The following is a 19,475-nucleotide window of genomic DNA, read 5'->3' as shown; positions in this document are numbered from 1 at the left end:
GGTGGCATTTCTTTGTGGGGCCGCACAGCCCTCCATGTGCTCGCCAGAGGTAGCCTGACTGCCATTAGGTACCGAGATGAGATCCTCAGACCCCTTGTGAGACCATATGCTGACACATGCACATTTGTGGCCTGCTGGAGGTCATTTTGCAGGGCGCTGGCAGTGCACCTCCTTGCACAAAGGCGGAGGTAGCGGTCCTGCTGCTGGGTTGTTGCCCTCCTACGGCCTCCTCCACGTCTCCTGATGTACTGGCCTGTCTCCTGGTAGCGCCTCCATGCTCTGGACACTACGCTGACAGACACAGCAAACCTTTTTGCCACAGCTCGCATTGATGTGCCATCCTGGATGAACTGCACTACCTGAGCCACTTGTGTGAGTTGTAGACTCCATCTCATGCTACCACTAGAGTGAGAGCACCGCCAGCATTCAAAAGTGACCAAAACATCAGCCAGGAAGCATAGGAACTGAGAAGTGGTCTGTGGTCACCACATGCAGAATCACTCCTTTTTCGGGGGTGTCTTGCTAATTGCCTATAATTTCCACCTTTTGTCTATTCCATTTGCACAACAGCATGTGAAATTTATTGTCAATCAGTGTTGCTTCCTAAGTGGACAGTTTGATTTCACAGAAGTGTGATTGACTTGGAGTTACATTGTGTTGTTTAAGTGTTCCCTTTATTTTTTTGAGCAGTGTATATGGGGGATACAATCTTCCCAGCTCTGCAGATTTTGCTGTGAGAAGGCAGAGTCATTAGATCATTTATTTTGGTATTGTCCATATGTAGCTCGTTTTTGGTCACAGGTCCAGGAATGGCTGAAGAATTGCAACATTTGCCTAGAACTAACGCTGCAGATAGCAATACTGGGGGATTTGAAAAGCCATAGTCAAATCAATCAATAATATAATAATTATTTTAGCAAAAATGTTTATTTTTAATTTACAATCTGTAGAAGCTATGAGAATAGAAAGGTTCAGTACTTTTATGAAGCATCACAGCCCAGTTGAAAAATATATGGCAAATAGAAATCCAAAATGGATGATGTTGAGAGATAGATGGGAGGGGTTGAATGGAGCTGAAGGGTGGGACTAATAGCAATATAACCAATGTAAAACAATGTTGTGAAATAGCACAGTTACAAATAGAAATCAAACTGGATGGACATCAGAAATAGAGGAAGGACTAAAAACAAACAAAATAGAACTATTGTAAAATAGATTGTGTCTGTAAAATGTCTATAAAATGTATAAACTGAAGGTAGAAGCCTAAGTGTTTATTAGTTTACTCCAATTGGGGGAAGGATGGTAAGGGTTTGCGGGGAATAATAAAGGTATATTCTTTAAAAAGTATGTATGTCTATATAGGTATGTATATATGTGTATATGTATGCATATGTGTATGTATATGGATATATATATTTACCCAAACAATATATGGGGGATTGGAAATGATGCAGACAATTACATTGATAAAAGCAACAATCTTTTCGCAATATTAAGCTGATCCACCCCTTAATTATTATTTTTTAATCCATATTGAATTCAGGCTGTAACACAAATTAGAATAGGTCAAGGGGTATGAATATTTTCTGAAGGCATTGTAGACCATTCCCATTTCAAACCTTTTTCTTAAAAGAAAATGTAAAAAATAAAGCTCTGGATATTTAGGCAAACTAGCTGGCTAACTCATTGATTCTGCTTGTAGTATACTCCTATGGAGTTTGTTTTCTAACTGACGAGAGTTATCCCACAAATCGGACAAGTCTGGACAGGCCTGCAGCATCCTGGGAGTTCCACTTGTCAACAGGATAGTGTTTTACCTGAGTACATCCAAGTACATGTCACTGTGGCAATACTGATGTGTTTTTTTAACATTCAGGTTAGGATAATTAACTAGGCAGGTTAGAATAATTAACTAGGCAGGTTAGGAGAATGAGGTTAAGGTTAGGCCTAGCTAAAATGCTACAGTTTTCCCCAACGTGACAACTAGAAGGCGCTGCACTGGTAGCCACAAACGTACAAACCATCAGTACCATAACACCGGCTGTTCTTACGAGGAAGCGCATAGTGTATACAGCGAAATGGTTTGCGGAGAGTCTTTGTCTGCAAGGACCATCCAAACTAAAAAAATTGAATCATGCGCAGGGCTTTATAGCAACCGTGGTTGAGGTACAGTCAATTTATACCTGCACCCTTTTCAGCAACTATTCCCTCATTAGGCTACAGAATCAACTAGCACACACACACTCGCTTTAATAACAAAAATCAGTCTGATGCACAAAGGGCATATTAGTTCGTCTTTATGCATAAACTACAAAAAAGCAATACAGAGAAATAAAATAAAACAACTTCAAATAAAGCTATGACAACATGTGCAATGTCTTCATCACTGGGTCTGGTGTGCCATCACCCCAACAAACATTGGGAAAGTCCTAGTGAATGACTTGGATGAATCCATGAAGTTGAAGGCGTCCTATCCATTCATCCATCCCTCCACTCGTTCCAATCATCCCTCTCTACCCATCCCTCCACAGCAGTAACTCTGTGGTTCTGCATGCACTTTCGTCTCAGCAGGAGTTGTCAGATTATAAAGGAAAGACACTTCTGTAAAATCAAGTTCCCTTTTCCATCAAGAAGAAATACACACATTTGATTGCAGCTACAGTTTGTTACAGACAAGCTTATGAAGGATTACAGTGTGGATACAAACACAATAAAATACACTACATGGCCAAAAGTAGGTTGACACCCCTTCAAATTAGTGGATTCGGCTATTTCAGCCACACTCGTTGCTGACAGATGTATAAATTGAACACCCAGCCATGCAATCTCCATAGACAAACAATGGCCCGTAGTGAAAAGCTCAGTGACTTTCAACGTGGCACCGTCATAGGATGACACCGTTTCAACAAGTCAGTTTGTCAAATTTCTGCCCTGCTAGAGATGCCCCAGTCAACTGTAAGTGCGAGTGTCAACGTCTAAGAGTAACAATGGCTCAGCTACAAAGTGGTAGGCCACAAGCTCACAGAATGGGACCGCTTGTCTTCGGTTGCAACATTCACTACCGCGTTCCAAACTGCCTCTGGAAACAACGTCAGCACAAAAACTGTTTGTCTGGAGCTTCATGAAATGAGTTTCTATGCCTAAGCAGACTAACAGGCTGACTGGAAGAGACTAGTAACGATTCGGTTGACCGTTTATGTGTGGATTAATTGGTGGAGTGGAGGACCTTGTGCATTTCAGGTAAAACAACTCAATGTTTATATCCCAGGACAAATTAGCAACAGCAAGCTAGCTAAATAGGACAAATTAGCTAGCACATGCACGCTAACTAGCCATAAATGTTTAATGCTTTTCGACCTGTCCCCAAATTTATATCATTGGTTCAGAGTTTGTTTTGATATTTTAACCTGCGTGTCGTGATCGCGTTTGATGTGGGAGGACAAAATAAATGTATGCATGATGATGCACGCGCGAAGCCGGTTTGGGTTCCGTGTAAGATCACCATGTGCAATGCCAAGCGTCAGCTGGAGTGGTGTAAAGCTCGCAATTGGATTCTGGATCAGTGGAAATGCGTTCTCTGGAGTGACAAATCACGCTTCACCATCGGACAGTCCGACGGATGAATCTGGGTTTGACAGATGCCAGGAGAATGCTACATGCCCCAATGCATAGTGCCAACTGTAAAGGTTGGTGAAGGAGAAATAATTGTCTGGGGCTGTTTTTTTCGTTCCAGTGAAGGGAAATCAATGATATTCTAGACGATTCTGTGTTTCCAACATTGTGGCAACAGTTTGGACAATGCCCCCATGCACAAAGCGAGGCCCATACAGAAATGGTTTGTCGAGATCGTTGTGGAAGAAATTGACTGGCCTGCACAGAGCCCTGACCTCACCCCCATCAGACATCTTTGGGATTAATTGGAACACCGACTGCGAACCAGGCATAATCGCCTAACATCAGTGCCCAACCTGACTAATGCTGGTGGCTGAATGGAAGCAAGTCCTCATAGCAATGTTCCAACATCTAGTGGAAAGCCTTCCCAGAAGATTGGAGGCTGTTATAGCAGCAAAGCGGGGACCAACTCCATATTAATGCCCATGATTTTGGAATGAGATGTTGGACGAGCAGGTGTCCACATACTTTTGGTCATATAGTGTATATATTAACCCTTTGCAGAAGTGTAATGTGTTTTTCAGAGAACATCTCAGTGAGTGACTCAATCATTGACACACTGACGATTGTCAACATCAACATTTCAAAGGCAGCACATGGCATCATGATCTCACAGGACCTGTGTTGCCATGCGAGAAGGCAGGTTATACACAGCTTTATATATAATAAACTGGAGTAACTAATACAAGTTGCGTCAATAACATTAAAAAAACATCAGTGGGCTAGTAGTGGTATTACATTCTTAGAGATACGACAGAAATAAACAGTTAGTTAGAAAGTAATTATCTATGCAACACTGTGTTTTACATTCCATATACTGTACATGCATGTCTTCTACAGACATGCTAGGTATCAGTAGGCCTAACATTGAACTCCACAGACCATTGGTCTTCCCCCCCTCCTTGAGAACTACAGGATGAGCACACTAACCCACCCGATTCAGCTAATCAAGGTCTTAACGACTAGTTAAATCAGGTAGGTTGGTGGTGGGCGGGAACAAAAGCCCGCAGCCTAGTAGATCCCCAGCACGAGGCTTGGAGACCGCTGTCTTGATGGAAGAAGTGTGAGAGGGTTAGCTCCAGTGTAGGTAACAAAGGGATCAAAGCATTACAAACACACACAAAAAAAAACTAATTTACAAATTCAAACTAGACTAGAGGGTGGGTTAAAAAAGAACTACAGGACACTCAAAGAAACTACAAATCCCAAGAAGACAACCTGGTTGATGCTGCTGCACAGGAAATATAAATGAATCATAAAAAACAATTTAAAAAAAAGTTGTTTCAGTGTTTCCTGTTAGCATAATTGAAATCTAGGGAACTACACAATAATTCTTTCTCTCTGCTAAAACTGTCTCATCCTCCATACTTTTAGTACATTTTATTAAAATACAAAGTTAAATGCATGTGAGTGGTTATACACATCTTCTCATATACACCAGTGGCGGCTGGTGGGAGAAGCTATCGGAGGACAGGGTCATTGTAATGCTGGACTGGAATAAACAGATGTGTTTATGTGGTTTCCATATGCTTGAGGTGTTTGATACGTTTCATTTATTCCAGTCCAGCCAATACAATGAGCCTACACTGATATACACACTTCTCTCACACAGACAGCCCCACGGCAGGGGCGTAGGCATGGGTGGGCCCAGCCCCCCCCCCACTGGGAGCAAAAACCTATTTTCTTTCTAGATATAAAAAATGTACTGCTCTTTCCTTGTCATTGTTCCAAATGGGACATTATTTGTAGAGCCCGACCGATAAATTGGTTGACCAATATTATCGGCCGATATTAGCCTTTCACAGAAATATTTTTATCTGCCTTTATTCCACAGATAAAGTGCCCATATTATATACATAGAATAAACAAATGTGTCTGCTCCATTTTCAATGGTTGCCTAAAGAGGGCACTCTACCAGCTGCTCATTGAACATCATTCAGCCCTAGTCCACAATGTGAGAGAAAGTAGACATGGTGGTTTGATGGTGAGTAGCTTGCCACAGCCAGCATGAGTAAATAATCAAAAGTACACTTCACCAAGCAAGCAGCCCTGTCCTCATCACATTCTCACTTTGTTAACGTTAGCTGGCTAGCTAGCCAGCAAGGTAGTTAGCTTAGCTATCTAGCCAGCAAGGTAGTAAACTTAGCTAGATAGCTAGCAATCTGTGCTACGTATGTGCCAACACTGGACTGACGCCAAAGTGAACACTCGTCCTTGATACAAAAAGAAGACCGATACTGTCAGGGCCTATTATGTTAGCTAGTGGGCTAATTTAGTTAGTTTTCTGAAATATGCAATCTGCAAAAAACAACAGTTGGCGCAGGTCTATCATTCAGGCCATGTGCTTGCATTCATTATGAGATAAGTAGCTAATGTTAGCTAGCTCGCGAAATTAGAATGTGTGACAAAAACCAGTGAGGCAAGAATTTGCATGCATAAACATTTTCAGTCATCAGCGCATGCCATTTGCAGTTGAAATGTATAGCCAATATATTTTGTATTGAATAACAATGTTATGTAAATATGGTTTCTGTAAGAAAACATTGTCGTAATGAACAGCTAGCTTGTGCTTGTCATAACGTACTCTCATTGCAAGGTTGACCATAAAGTGTTTGTTTACATGACTACCCTTATGGTGGTTTAGCACAAATAGTTTTTCATACCTCTTTTCCACTGCCATAGACATTTTTAAGTTGCACCTAAGGTCAACTAAACAAGCTTTTGTATTCACTGTTGTATTTATAGAGAATATAATGTGTAAACCACAAATAAAATGTTCTTAAATAATGTTATCTATAATATTTAGTTAAGAAATCATCATTTAGAGTATCTGTTGATCCTTTGAAGCACAATTTGGTCTGTTTTTCATTCAACCTCTAAAAAAACAATATATCGGCAGATATATCAGTAATCTGTGACTTTTCCCTTCCTCAAAATCGGTATCGGACCCAAAAATCCAATATGGGTCGGGCTCTGATTATTTGTCGTCTTTTTACCTAAACATGCAAACATCATCAGATAGAATTCATAGACAGCTATAAAACTGTACATTTCTCTCTTGGCCACATGGCAACATTGCAGGAAGTTATCTCCTTTCCCCAACAACAAAACATTTTAATTTAAAAAAAATTGCCCACCCACCAACAAATTCCTGTCTACGCCACTTCCCCACGGTTGCCGTGATTGTTGTGTAGAGGTTGTTGTGTAGTTGCAGTGGTAGTGTAGTTGTTAGTCTATGTTCACGCTGTAGTAGTTGTGTAGTTGTAGTGGTTGTTGTGTAGTTGTGTGTCTGGGTTCAGACCAGGTTTGGCCTCTAGGTGTTCGTCTTCAGCCGTCTCTGATCGTGGGCAGCGAGGAGGGTGCCGGAGCTTAAAAAAATCAGAGACGTAGCAAACCTGAGAGAAAAGGATAGTTTAAAGTCAGTAGTGCTGAGCGATTGGTGCTTTTTGAGGTTGGTTCTGTTTCAGGTCGATTACGAAAAAATTATTACGTTTTAGATTTTGTTCACAATTTTTTTTTTATACATTAAATGCATTGTGGGTTAAATGCTGTAACACAGAATAAAACAATAAAAAGTCCCATGAGGGTAGTGACTGCCCATTACTGTTCATCACTTATTAACATTACTTTAATAAAATATCTCAGTTGTTGTGTATATTACATTTGTTTTATTTGATTACTTTATTGTTTTATTCCAAGTCATCATCTCATCTCTATAGAGCTGCTGCCTACGGTTTCTGACAAAATCACTGTTTTAGTAGTAAAGAAGGCATACTTTTATGACTGCTGAATACCAACTATCAATCACTTAGATCATGTATTTTCTGGAAACTACAACTCCCTACTACATCGCACAGTTCGGGCTTGATCTAATTTATCTCTAGAGAAACTGTGCAATGTGCACATTGAGCTCACAGAAAAAATGGAATGGAATTAAAATAATTGAACTGACATCGGTCAATTAGTTGTTCCAAAACCAAAGAATTACAGACATTTCGGTTTAATTGCTCAGCACATATACAAACACACCTCCTACAACCCCCTACACACACACTCACGTTGAGCACAGCGATGAGAGTTCCCTGCAGCAGTCCCACCAGTACGTCGCTCCAGTGGTGTTTGTAGTCGCTAACCCGTGTGTATCCAACGTACAACGCAAACAACACGAGGAAAAACTGCACTGTGGGTCTGACCAGACGAGTCCACTTCCCCTGCATACGTGCTTGCACATACAACTACACACACACACACACACCACACATACACACATTAATCGTCATCTCACGTGTGTATGAAACTCACACAAATAAAAAACACTCACTGCTAGAAACAGCATGCTGTACATCCCGAAGGCAGAGTGTCCGGAGTAAAACGACAATCTGGAACACAGAGGAGAGAAACATGTTGACATTGCATCACATAGCAAGAGAAGAAAGACGGACAGAAAGATACACACACCTGGACTCTGTGACGTTTCGAGGGTTGCCAGTACAGTTGAGTTGCAGCATGTACCCAGAACACACAGTGGGATTACACACAGACAGGAAGTTAGGGCGTGGCCTGCCGATGGTGAACTTGGCCAGGTCAGTCAGTGATTGGCTCACAGCTGCTCCAAACAGGAAGGTCCCCACCACCTAGTAGAGGCACAGCACAGGCCAATTGAACCACTTTCCCAAACCAATGAAATTGGGAAGATGCAGCTAGCCAATCTGAGCTAAGACCACATATTGTCAGCCCAAAACTATGGCCCGTGTTCCTACTGACCTTGTAGAGAGCTGACATGTACTGGTTAAAGTTAGAGTTGGAGTGGAGACGCTTGGAGTACACCAGGTACGCTTCTCCTGTAGTTATCTATGGAGATAGGGGCAAATTCATAGCATAGCAGAGGTAAACTCGTACCATAGCGTGCCATTTTGTACATAACCATCAAGTTGTTCATCAAACTTACTATGACTATGGAGGAGGTGATGGTGACTGCAGCCATTGCCCTGTGGGAGATGGTGTCTCTTCTGTAAGGATATCTGATGCTCTCGTCATCACAGTAGATACCCCTCTGGTACGGGCTGAACATTAACGTCAAGACCGCTGACGGAAGGGCCGCTGGGAAGGAGGGAGAGCGTTAGGAAGGGGCAAGGTAGAGGGAGAGAGAGGAGGGGTGTCGGAGTGGGTAAGGGAGACAGTATCAACATGGTGCTGAACTTGTCTCTGTATAGGCCTAGGTGAGATTGAGGTTGAAGAAGCAGCTCAACAGGCTCTGATACACATGTTTAAATCTATCAGCTGGACAGGAACTGTGAACAATACATGGGCATGGCATGTGAAGGCACATCTAGGCACTTATTGGTCAGCAGTATATCAGTGACCTCCGTCCCCTGGGGAGGAAGCTGCTAGCTAACACCACACACACGCGATCCAAAGATTGTATAGTACAGTATGACGATGCTTAGAAACTGCTTCTCCAATAGAAATCCCCAATCACGCTTGTAGGCGATGTCATGGCAACGTTGGCTAGCTAAGCTCAGAAACTTCATCGGGTCTAACGGTCGTCTCGCTCCGAACTGCGCCCGAGCAGGCCGTCAAATCAAAAGCCCTCCTTAGACATAAAGTTATTTTACACCAAAATGAAAACATGTCAGTTTGTCACTTCCACACAAGGTTGGGGTAACATGTTCAGCTACTTAAGACACCTAGGTCGATTTAGAGAATATTAGCAGCAAAGGAAGAATTTTTCACTTCTATTGACTTCCCAAACCCCTGTCTGGTCTGTCAAGTCTGCTTCACGAAGCGTTCCTGGAAGTTTTGCGTCGTTGGGCCTCTGGGTTTAGATACTCACACACATCCATCACCATAGATATGCTTAACAGTGTAACAGCCTTAAAGTTTCACCACTGAATTCTGCTGACAAGGGCATGGGAGCCAACTTTCAGACGGGACATGCGCGTGCACGCACACACACACACACGCAGAGAACGGGACATTGTGTATTTATTTATACACAAAGTTACCATGAGAAATTCCCTTAAACTGATCTCTCACGGAAGAGACCATGGACTTTTCTTTTAACCTTTCTCCTCTCTTTCCCGCACTCAAACCTTTCTCCCCCCTGCTCTCACCCTCTCTTTCTTTCACTCCCTCGCCCCATAGTTCAGTGACTCACAGACTAGAGCAGAGACTGGCACCAGGAAAGACTATAAAACTGTCTCAACTGACAACACAATGGTGTGCAAACACACACACTCAAATCTGACAGGACAATGGTTTTATACACCCTGATGATTTTTTTTTCCTGTTTTCATGAACCCTGTCACTAGACAACATGCTCCCCTAATACAAACTGAACTTCCACCAGTCATATACTGAACAAAAATATAAAACGCAACATGCAACAATTTCAAAGATTTGACTGAGTAACAATTCATAGTAGGAAACCAGTCAAACCAGTCAATAAATTCATTATGCTCTAATCTATGTATTTCACATTACTGGGCAAGGGAACAGCCATGGGAGGGCATAGGCCCTCCCAATCAGAATTTGTTTTCCCACACAAAAGGGCTTTATTACAGACAGAAATACAGCTGCTCGGTCATGGAAACCCATTTTAGGAAGCTTCCGACAAACAGTTCTTGTTCTGACGTTGCTTCCACAGGCAGTTTGGAACTTGAGTGTTGCAACCAAAGACAGGAGATTTTTTACGCGCTTCAGCACTCGGCAGTCCCGTTCTGTGTGCTTGTGTGGCCTACCACTTTGCGGCTGAGCCGTTGTTGCTCCCAGACGTTTCCACTTCACAATAACAGCGCTTACAGTTGACCGGGGCAGCTCTAGCTTTTTGGAAAGGTGGCGTCATATGACAGTGCCACATTGAAAGTCACTGAGCTCTTCAGTAAGGCCATTTTACTGCCAATGTTTGTCTATGGGTATAATAAAGTGCATTCGAAAATTATTCAGACCCCTTGGCTTTTTCCACATTGTTACATTACAGCCGTATTCTAAAATGGATAAAATTGTTTATTTCCTAAATCTACACACAATACCCCATATTGACAAAGCATGAAACAGGTATTTTTTCCTTTTTTTGCAAATGTATTAAATATAAAAACTTAAATATCACATTTACATAAGTATTCAGACCCATTACTCAGTACTTTGTTGAAGCACCTTTGGCAGCGATAAGAGCCTTAAGTCTTCTTGGGTATGACGCTACAAGCTTGACACACCTGTATTTGGGGAGTTTCTCACATTCTTCTCTGCAGATCCTCTCAAGCTCTATCAGGTTGAATGGGGAGTGTCGCTGCACAGCTATTTTCAGGTCTCTCCAGGGATGTTTGCTCGGGTTCAAGTCAGGGCTCTGGCTGGACCACTCAAGGACATTGAGACTTGTCGCGAAGCCACTCCTGCGTTGTCTTGGTTGTGTGCTTAGGGTCGTTGTCCTGTTGGAAGGTGAACCTTCACTCTGGAGCAGGTTTTCATCAAGGATCTCTCGTTACTATGCTCCATTCATCTTTCCCTCGATCCTGACTAGTCTACCAGTCCCTTTTTTTTGTACCCTTCCCCAGGTCTGTGCCTCGACACAATCCTGTCTAGGAGCTCTACGGAAAATTCCTTCAACCTCGTAGCTTGATTTTTTCTCTGACATGCTGTGGGACAGGTGTGTGACAGGTGTGTGCCTTTGCAAAGCATGTCCAATCAAATTAATTTGACACAGGTGGACTCCAATCAAGTTGTAGAAACATCTCAAGGATGATCAATGGAAACAGGATGCACCTGAGCTCAATTTCAATTCATAGCGAAGGGTCTGAACACTTATGTAGATATTTTTTTATATTTTTTTATTACATTTGCAAAAAATTCAGAAAACCTGTATTCGCTTTGTCATTTTGGGTATGGTGTGTAGATCGATGAAAAACATTAAATGTAATCCATTTTAAAATAAGGCTGTAACATAACAAAAATGTGGAGAAAGGAAAGGGGTCTGAATACTTTTCTGGGTTCCCCTAAAGTAAATTGATGTTTTGCCAAAATTATAATTACTCCTGTCTAAATAAAATCATTGAAAATACTTTACCAGACAGCTTGACTTAGCTGATCATTCACCTTTTTTTTTTTTAAACAACAGTGGATTGTTTCACATCACAAGTGCATAGGCCTATGCCTATTTCGGAAGCAAGCAATTTGGGCAGCGCGTGTGGCAATAGGCTTAGCGTAAAGCATCTATAATGTGTCTTGAGTATAATTTCAAATGTTGAGACAAGAAGAAAGGGTGTGTTGCGGAGATATGGGCGTCTTTCTCCAGAATGAATTGTTTGCCCTTCGATTGTTTATTTCTATCAATTCACCATTACATATATAACCACTAGGCCTAGTAACTACCATTAATCCCCGTCATTTGTTTACATTCATTTATGTTTATGCATGTATTGGTCATTTACCATTCTCATTCTCCGAGTGGAACCGTTGTTTGCAGAGTTCACAACCTGCTACACTTGTGAGAAACAAGTTTTGGTTTATTTCATAACCATAATTTAGGAGTTTTTTCAATTTTTTCATTGTCTTTTGTTTTGAGTGCTCTGTGAGCAATGCTGATGAGCAATTCTGTCCTGATAATGTTGAGGGAGCGCGCACGCCTGAGCACACCAACATGCTGAGTTGATACAATGTTACAATTCATTACCCATAGCGCAAATCAAGACAGATAGGCACAGCCAGAAGAGGACTGGCCACCCCTCAGAGCCGGGTTCCTCGCTACGTTTCTTCCTAGGTTCTGGCCTTTCTAGGGAGTTTTTCCTAGCCACCGTGCTTCTACATCTGCATTGCTTGCTGTTTGGGGTTTTAGGCTGGGTTTCTGTACAGCACTTTGTGACATTGGCTGATGTAAAAATGGCTTTATAAATACATTTGACTGATTGATTGAAAGGGAGGCAGACAGGCAGAGTAGAGATTAATGCAATTGAAATAACCAGAATTTTCACCAGGATATTTTCTACTGTTTTTGTCAGCTTTAGGCTTATGTATTTTACTTAGTTGATGATGGAAGTTATAGGGGCTCCCGAGTGGCGCAGTGGTCTGCATCTCAGTGCAAGAGGCGTCACTGCAGTACCTGGTTCGAATCCAGGCTGCATCACATCCGGCCGTTATTGGGCGTCACATAGGGCGGCACACAATTGGCCCAGCGTCGTCAGGGGTAGGCCTCATTGTAAATAAGAATTTGTTCTAAAATTACTTGCCTAGTTAAATAAAATAAGCCTATAGTTTCTCTCTTAGTTCCATGCGCTCATTTCTTCCAATGGATCACGGTGTAGGCTGTGTCCATATGGCAAAATGCTCTTGCACTAGTTTAATTTTAACTTCTAGATTTGTATTATTTAAATTAAGATTGTGATTAACCATGTGACAATAATTTTGAGAAACGAAAAACGTTATTATTGAAATGAAACTGTTCCACGAAAATGTACACAGCATTAAAATAATCAGAACTGGTAGGATAACTTGTAAGCTTCCCCAAACTTGAAACCCACAAGCTGTCTTTATCATAACACCCATTATCAAATGTGTGAAGGCGCAAGTACGTGCACACAGGAGGTCCCGTGAAAAAAACGGGCCCGCCTCTAAAAATCAAATGCCAGTCCAACTGATTCGTTCTGGCGCCCACATGCTCACATTGTCACTCATCAGCGGCGTATGAACAGCGTGACTAATTTGTCAACCTCAATTCCTCTAGGTCAAGCATGCACTCAGCCACTTTGAAGTTTACTAACTAGTATTTACTTTGAAGTCATGTCGACTTTGTAGGGTTCTAGGATAACAGTTAGATAAGACAGCTCTCTGGAGAGGAGTGGTTAGGGTGAGGATGAAGTGCGCATGTGTGTGTACTGCTGCAGTGTCAGAGAAATAAACACACACACACAAACGTATAATTGTAGTAATCTCCAGTTTTATTCCAGTAAGGTTTCTGCTACAGTGTTATTGTAGCCATGGGTTGAGTTGAACCAAGATTGTTCCTCTCTCCAGAGAGTGGGCTGAGCTGGATTTGATAAAACAAGGAAGGCGAAAGGGGAGTGTGTGAATAAATAGATGAAAGATTGAAAACCAACACTATTAAGACAATGTGGTAACAGTGAATCTGGAACTGATTTTGAAACATTCAACCCTGCTGAATGGCATATATTGTAACAGAACTGGTGACGACCCGTACCTGGGATCCAGTGGTACTGGAGATGTTTTAATGAACCCAAAGGAAAACTGATTCAAGCATTCTCTTCGGTATCTTCGGGAAGAGGTTAGTTTGTAGCACACATCTTGACCTTCCTCAGCGATGTAGGAAGAACAGCGATGTTGCACAGACTCAGAGGGCTGGGCGTTTGTGTGTCCAGTGGCAGATACAGGAAGCAGAGTCCATAGTCCGTCTTCTTTAACCCCCCGCCCCACACAGTTATCTTGGCCGAGGGGGTTGGTCTTCAGTAACAGAATGGGCAGCGCGGTCAGAGAGAAAGAAGAAGAGGGGATAACATTGTTTCACATTCTCATCTGGCTAGAAAGAAAGTTCCAGATGCCTCCCAGAGAAAACAAACATGGAGGAATGTCTGGTGAGATATGACACATGATCAACTTCCTCCTGACCTCTGACCTCACACGAAAGAGGAACCTAATAAGTGTTCCTGTTATTCTCCAGACTAGACGCCAAAAAACGTACACAATTCCACTGTCCTACTAGTCACACCCAACAGCTACAACACACACACACACACACACACACACACACACACACACACACACACACACACACACACACACACATTGATCAAATCTAGACAATAGAGAGATTCCAATAGGGAGACAGAGTACTGATCCTCTTCCTGCTCTATGGCTGTAGTAATCCCGCTGTACTGTCAGAATCCTGGTTATTTTCCACACAGGAAAAGTCAATACCCCCCCTCTCTCTCACACACATAGTTGGCACAGAGAGATGGTGTGTGTGTGTGTGTGTGTGTGTGAGAGATAGTCAGTAAAACAGCAGCAGAGTATCTTCTCTAACTCTAGTTGTGTGCAAAACCCAGAAAATCAAACAGATAAATAACAAACTAACCCAACAACAGTTGGCATCAGTCTATAGTTTGATGCAGATGCTCTTCTAACCCCAAGTCACATAAATAACAGTAAGAACTTAGAGCAACAGCAGCTGTTTTAGGTCTCATGTTCACTTCCAGAGAAAGTTTGATGACCCAAGGTTTTTAAAGGACTGTGACACCCCCCAATCACAGCAAACTTCTGGGAAGAAAGTAAAAAACATTGACACAATATGAAACTATATTAATTTAGATTCCTTAGAATGACCCTTAGAATGAACATGAGGGTGTGTACAGGTCTTACAACATCAATCTGTCCCATTCACACAATCACCAGTCAATATTGAACGATCTAAAGGTCTAAATGAAATTATGGATACGTCAGGCCCTTTTGTTATGCATATAACAGCAGATTGGTTTGGTTGGTATTTCTGTTAAAAGAGTGTGTTGCAGAAATAACTCAGTGTGTGTGTGTGTGTGTGTGTGTGTGTGTGTGTGTGTGTGTGTGTGTGTGTGTGTGTGTGTGTGTGTGTGTGTGTGTGTGTGTGTGTGTGTGTGTGTGTGTGTGTGTGTGTGTGTGTGTGTGTGTAAAGTTTCTTTGTCTGCAGTGATAACAAGGCAAAGGAGAGGAGAAAATAGTTAAACAGGGAGAAAGAGGATAGAGAGAGTGAGTAAAAGAGGGATGGGAGAATGAGAGAGAGAGAGAGAGAGAGGGATGGGAGAAAGAGAGGGATGGGAGAATGAGAGATGGAAGAATGAGAGAGTGAGAGAAAGAGGGATGGGAGAATGAGAGAGGGATAGGAGAATGAGAGAAGGAGAGAAAGAAAGAGGATTGAGGAAAAGCTTTGTCAGATCAGATCCAGTTTGTCGACTCGGCACATTCCTACTATATTAATGACAGAGTGGGGAAGCTGGGCTATGGCCTACGAACACACACACGCTAACAAAACACAAGTATGCACACTAACAAAAACACAACCCTGTATCACTCTTATCTGAACTGGGAATTCAAAAATCCCAATAGTTTTCTTGTCACTAATTGTAGACTGATTACTGCTACCCCCAGAGACCACTATAATAGATAGATAGATAGAGAAGAAAAATAAGCAACTGGAGAGATTGAGGGAGGAAATATTGAAAGAAGAAAAGAGAAAGTGATTTTACTGTAGTCAGACTACAGGCCCAGACACACAGCCCTCTGAGTCTGTCAACAAACATGGTTACTGTATTTATTTTTTACCTTTATTTGACTAGGCAAGTCAGTTAAATATTTACAATGACGGCCAACCCCGGCTAAACCCTAACCCGGACGACGCTGGGTCAATTGTGCGCCGCCCTATGGGACTCACAATCACGGCCAGTTGTGATACAGCCTGGAATCGAACCAGGGCCTGTAGTGACGCCTATATCACTGAGAATCAGTGCCTTAGACCGTTGCGCCACTCGGGAATGTCAGACCCCAGGTCCAGACACACAGCCCTCTGAGACTGTCAACAAACATGGTTATGCCACGAGATGATGTTGTCTGTTAACAGCTTAACTGTTAAACAACCCTACTCTCTCACTCACTAAATACCATGAGAGAAAGGGAGTGGGGGAGGAAGACAAAGAGTGGGGGATAGGGGGAAGAAAGGGAGGAAGAGGGAAAGATGTGGAGGTAGTGGGAGATAGAGGGGGTAGGAGACTGTCCACCCAAATGTCTATTCTAAACTACAGTTCCTGTAGTATTGAGAGTCCAGTACAAGTCCGAACATGCACACCCCGGCTCCACACACACACAAATGCAGCAATCACACTGGAAGCAATAGGGAAAGGCCCAACAAGCAGGACACTTTCCATGGAAGACCAGTCAGAAGAACAGGTGTTCTGTTACAAGTGCGCGTGCACACACACACACACACACACACACACACACACACACACACACACATTTTTAAATGGTCAAAATAATTGTAACTGTGAAATTGTAAACTTAAAATCATAGTAAATGTGATTATGCAATTTGTGTTACTAACCCATGCTGACTGATGACTAGCCTACAATCTACAGTATTTGAATCAATACAGAACAATGTTACACCACTCCACCAGGCACTGTGACCACCTGTAATGTGCTGACAGACAATGAAAGAATCCATTAAACAAGCTATTACACGAGCAATGCTGACTCTCTTCCTATTACAATACTATTGCGGTGTGTCTGTCTGTGTGTGTAACACAAAACATGTTCTTATGACTGGCCTGTAATGGAAAGTGTCCGGCATGTTGGGCTTTGGCCTGTGATGTGTGTGCGTGTGTGTAGCCTGCCTAAACATTGTTTACTAAGTCCCCCACCATCTCAGTCTTATCCAGCATTTACCCAATAAACAACTATACATAAACAACTATTTTATTGATTTATCGGTGGGTAGTGCTACCCTATTGCATTGCGCATGTGTAGACGGCAGAGAGAGCGAGTTGTGTCATTGGGTATTACAACAAATAATGTTATATCAGCCATATTGTTGGAGAGAGAGATAAATAGGGCACTTACCGATAACCACACAGAAAACATCAACTAGAATCAGCCTATTTTTCTTGTGAACTGGTAGTTCCGTCATCTTCACACTTCTACTCTCTCAGAAGAAGAATTATCAAAACTGCATAAACGTTATTGGGAGAAGTTTAGTTGCAGAGGTAAGAGAAAAATAGTGTGAACAATCAGATGTGCTTGTTCTTCCGGTTTCGCTCCCGTAGTCTACCTGGCCTACACTCTATAGGTGAGTCGGGGAAAGACGCAACTGTAGTATACACCACACACACAGAGTGTCCAGCGCTGTCAACACACGGACATGTGTGGGTCGCGCATTGTCCAAACGCAAGCAGAGATAACGGAAGAAAAAAAAACTTCTGAAATCGTTTCCTTTACGGAAAGTTGAGAATGGGCTCTTTCTCCAACTAAAGGCGTGTGTGCGTTTACAATCTCCACTCCCCAGAGCTGACGTCAGAACTCTTGTGAACAGAAAAGTGAACCAGACCGCAGTGTGGAGTCAGAGGATGAAGAGATTATTTTTGTTGAAGAGATTAAGAGATAAAGCGGTGTTGCAGCAACATCCAGATTTTTTGTTGAAAAGATGCAAGATAATTGAGATGGGTCATGGAAGATGTAGGTTTTCTGATAATATATAAATAAACGAATTTTACCCCCCATATCAATCATTCACATTTATTTATAAATCCCTTTTTACATCAGCCAATGTCACAAAGTGCTATACAGAAACCCAGCCTAAAACCCCAAACAGCAAGCACTGCAGATGTAGAAGCACGGTGGCTAGGAAAAACTCCCTAGAAAGGCAGGAACCTAGGAAGAAACGTAGCGAGGAACCAGGCTCTGAGGGGTGGCCAGTCCTCTTCTGGCTGTGCAGGGTGGAGATTATAACAGTACATGGCCAAGATGTTCAAACGTTCATAGATGACCAGCAGGGTCAAATAATAATAATCACAGTGGTTGTAGAGGGTGCAACAGGTCTGCACCTCAGTAGTAAATGTCAGTTGGTTTTTCATAGCTGATCATTCAGAGTTAGAGACAGCAGGTGCGGTAGAAAGAGAGAGTTGAAAACAGCAGGTCTGGGACAAGGTAGCATGTCCGGTGAACAGGTCAGGGTTCCATAGCTGTAGGCAGAACAGTTGAAACTGGAGCAGCAGCACGACCAGGTGGACTGGGGACAGCAAGGAGTCATCAGGCCTCCATCTCCACTAACTGAAACTAATTGTATGGATTTTTTTCCTAATAATAATGTAAAATCAACATCTGTACAGAAAGACTCATGTGAAGGCCTAATTACAGAGGAGGAACTACTTGATGCAATTGGGGCCTTTAAGGATGGCATACCAGTGGAAGTATACACATTTTTTTTTTATATACTCAAAGGACCATTATTAGCTTGTTTTAACCACTCCTATATAAATGATAGATTATCAGACACGCAACAAGAAGGTGTGATATCATTATTACTGAAACAGGACCCAAGTGGTATATATAAAGATCCAGTCCATTTAAAAAATTGGAGACCTCTTACACTTCAGTGTTGTGATGCAAAAATCCTAGCAAAATGCTTGGCGCATAGAATAAAAAAAGTTTTGTCAGATATTATTCATCCTAATCAGACAGGTTTTTTACATGGACGATACATTGGAGATAATATAAGGCAAGTACTGGAAACAATAGAACACTATGAAATATCGGGGACACCAGGCCTGGTTTTCATAGCTGATTTTGAAAAGGCTTTTGATAAAGTACGACTGGAGTTTATATATAAATGCCTAGAATATTTCAATTTTGGGGAATCTCTTATAAAATGGGTTAAAATTATGTATAGTAACCCTAGGTGTAAAATAGTAAATAATGGCTACATCTCAGAAAGTTTTAAACTATCTAGAGGAGTAAAACAAGGTTGTCCACTATCGGCATATCTATTTATTATTGCCATCGAAATGTTAGCTGTTAAAATTAGATCAAACATTAATATTAAGGGATTAGAAATCCAGGGCCTAAAAACTAAGGTGTCATTGTACGCTGATGATTCATGTTTTCTTTTAAAACCACAACTAGAGTCTCTCCACGGCCTCTTAGAGGATCTAGATACATTTGCTATCCTCTCTGGATTAAAACCAAATTATGATAAATGTACCATATTACGTATTGGATCACTAAAAAATACACATTTTACATTGCCATGTAGTTTACCAATTAAATGGTCTGACG

General features: G+C 42.0%; 1 protein-coding gene across 1 annotated transcript; it reads right to left on the bottom strand.

Annotated features, from left to right (window-relative positions):
* Positions 1 to 4,249: 4,249 nt before the first annotated feature.
* On the bottom strand, positions 4,250 to 17,693 carry LOC120051357 (phospholipid phosphatase 2-like). The gene is made up of 7 exons (XM_038998186.1): positions 17,265 to 17,693; positions 8,621 to 8,772; positions 8,437 to 8,523; positions 8,131 to 8,306; positions 7,994 to 8,051; positions 7,731 to 7,907; positions 4,250 to 7,067 (listed from the first exon to the last, which is right to left on the bottom strand). The coding sequence occupies exons 1-7, from the start codon at positions 17,329 to 17,331 to the stop codon at positions 6,912 to 6,914; spliced, it is 873 nt and encodes a 290-aa protein (XP_038854114.1). The 5' UTR covers positions 17,332 to 17,693; the 3' UTR covers positions 4,250 to 6,911.
* Between the last annotated feature and the right edge of the window lie 1,782 nt (positions 17,694 to 19,475).

This window comes from Salvelinus namaycush, chromosome 7 (assembly GCF_016432855.1).
Source record: "Salvelinus namaycush isolate Seneca chromosome 7, SaNama_1.0, whole genome shotgun sequence".
NCBI classification, from domain to species: domain Eukaryota; kingdom Metazoa; phylum Chordata; class Actinopteri; order Salmoniformes; family Salmonidae; genus Salvelinus; species Salvelinus namaycush.
The sequence above is the reverse complement of the archived record's forward strand: the minus strand, read 5'-3'. Positions and strand labels throughout refer to the sequence as shown.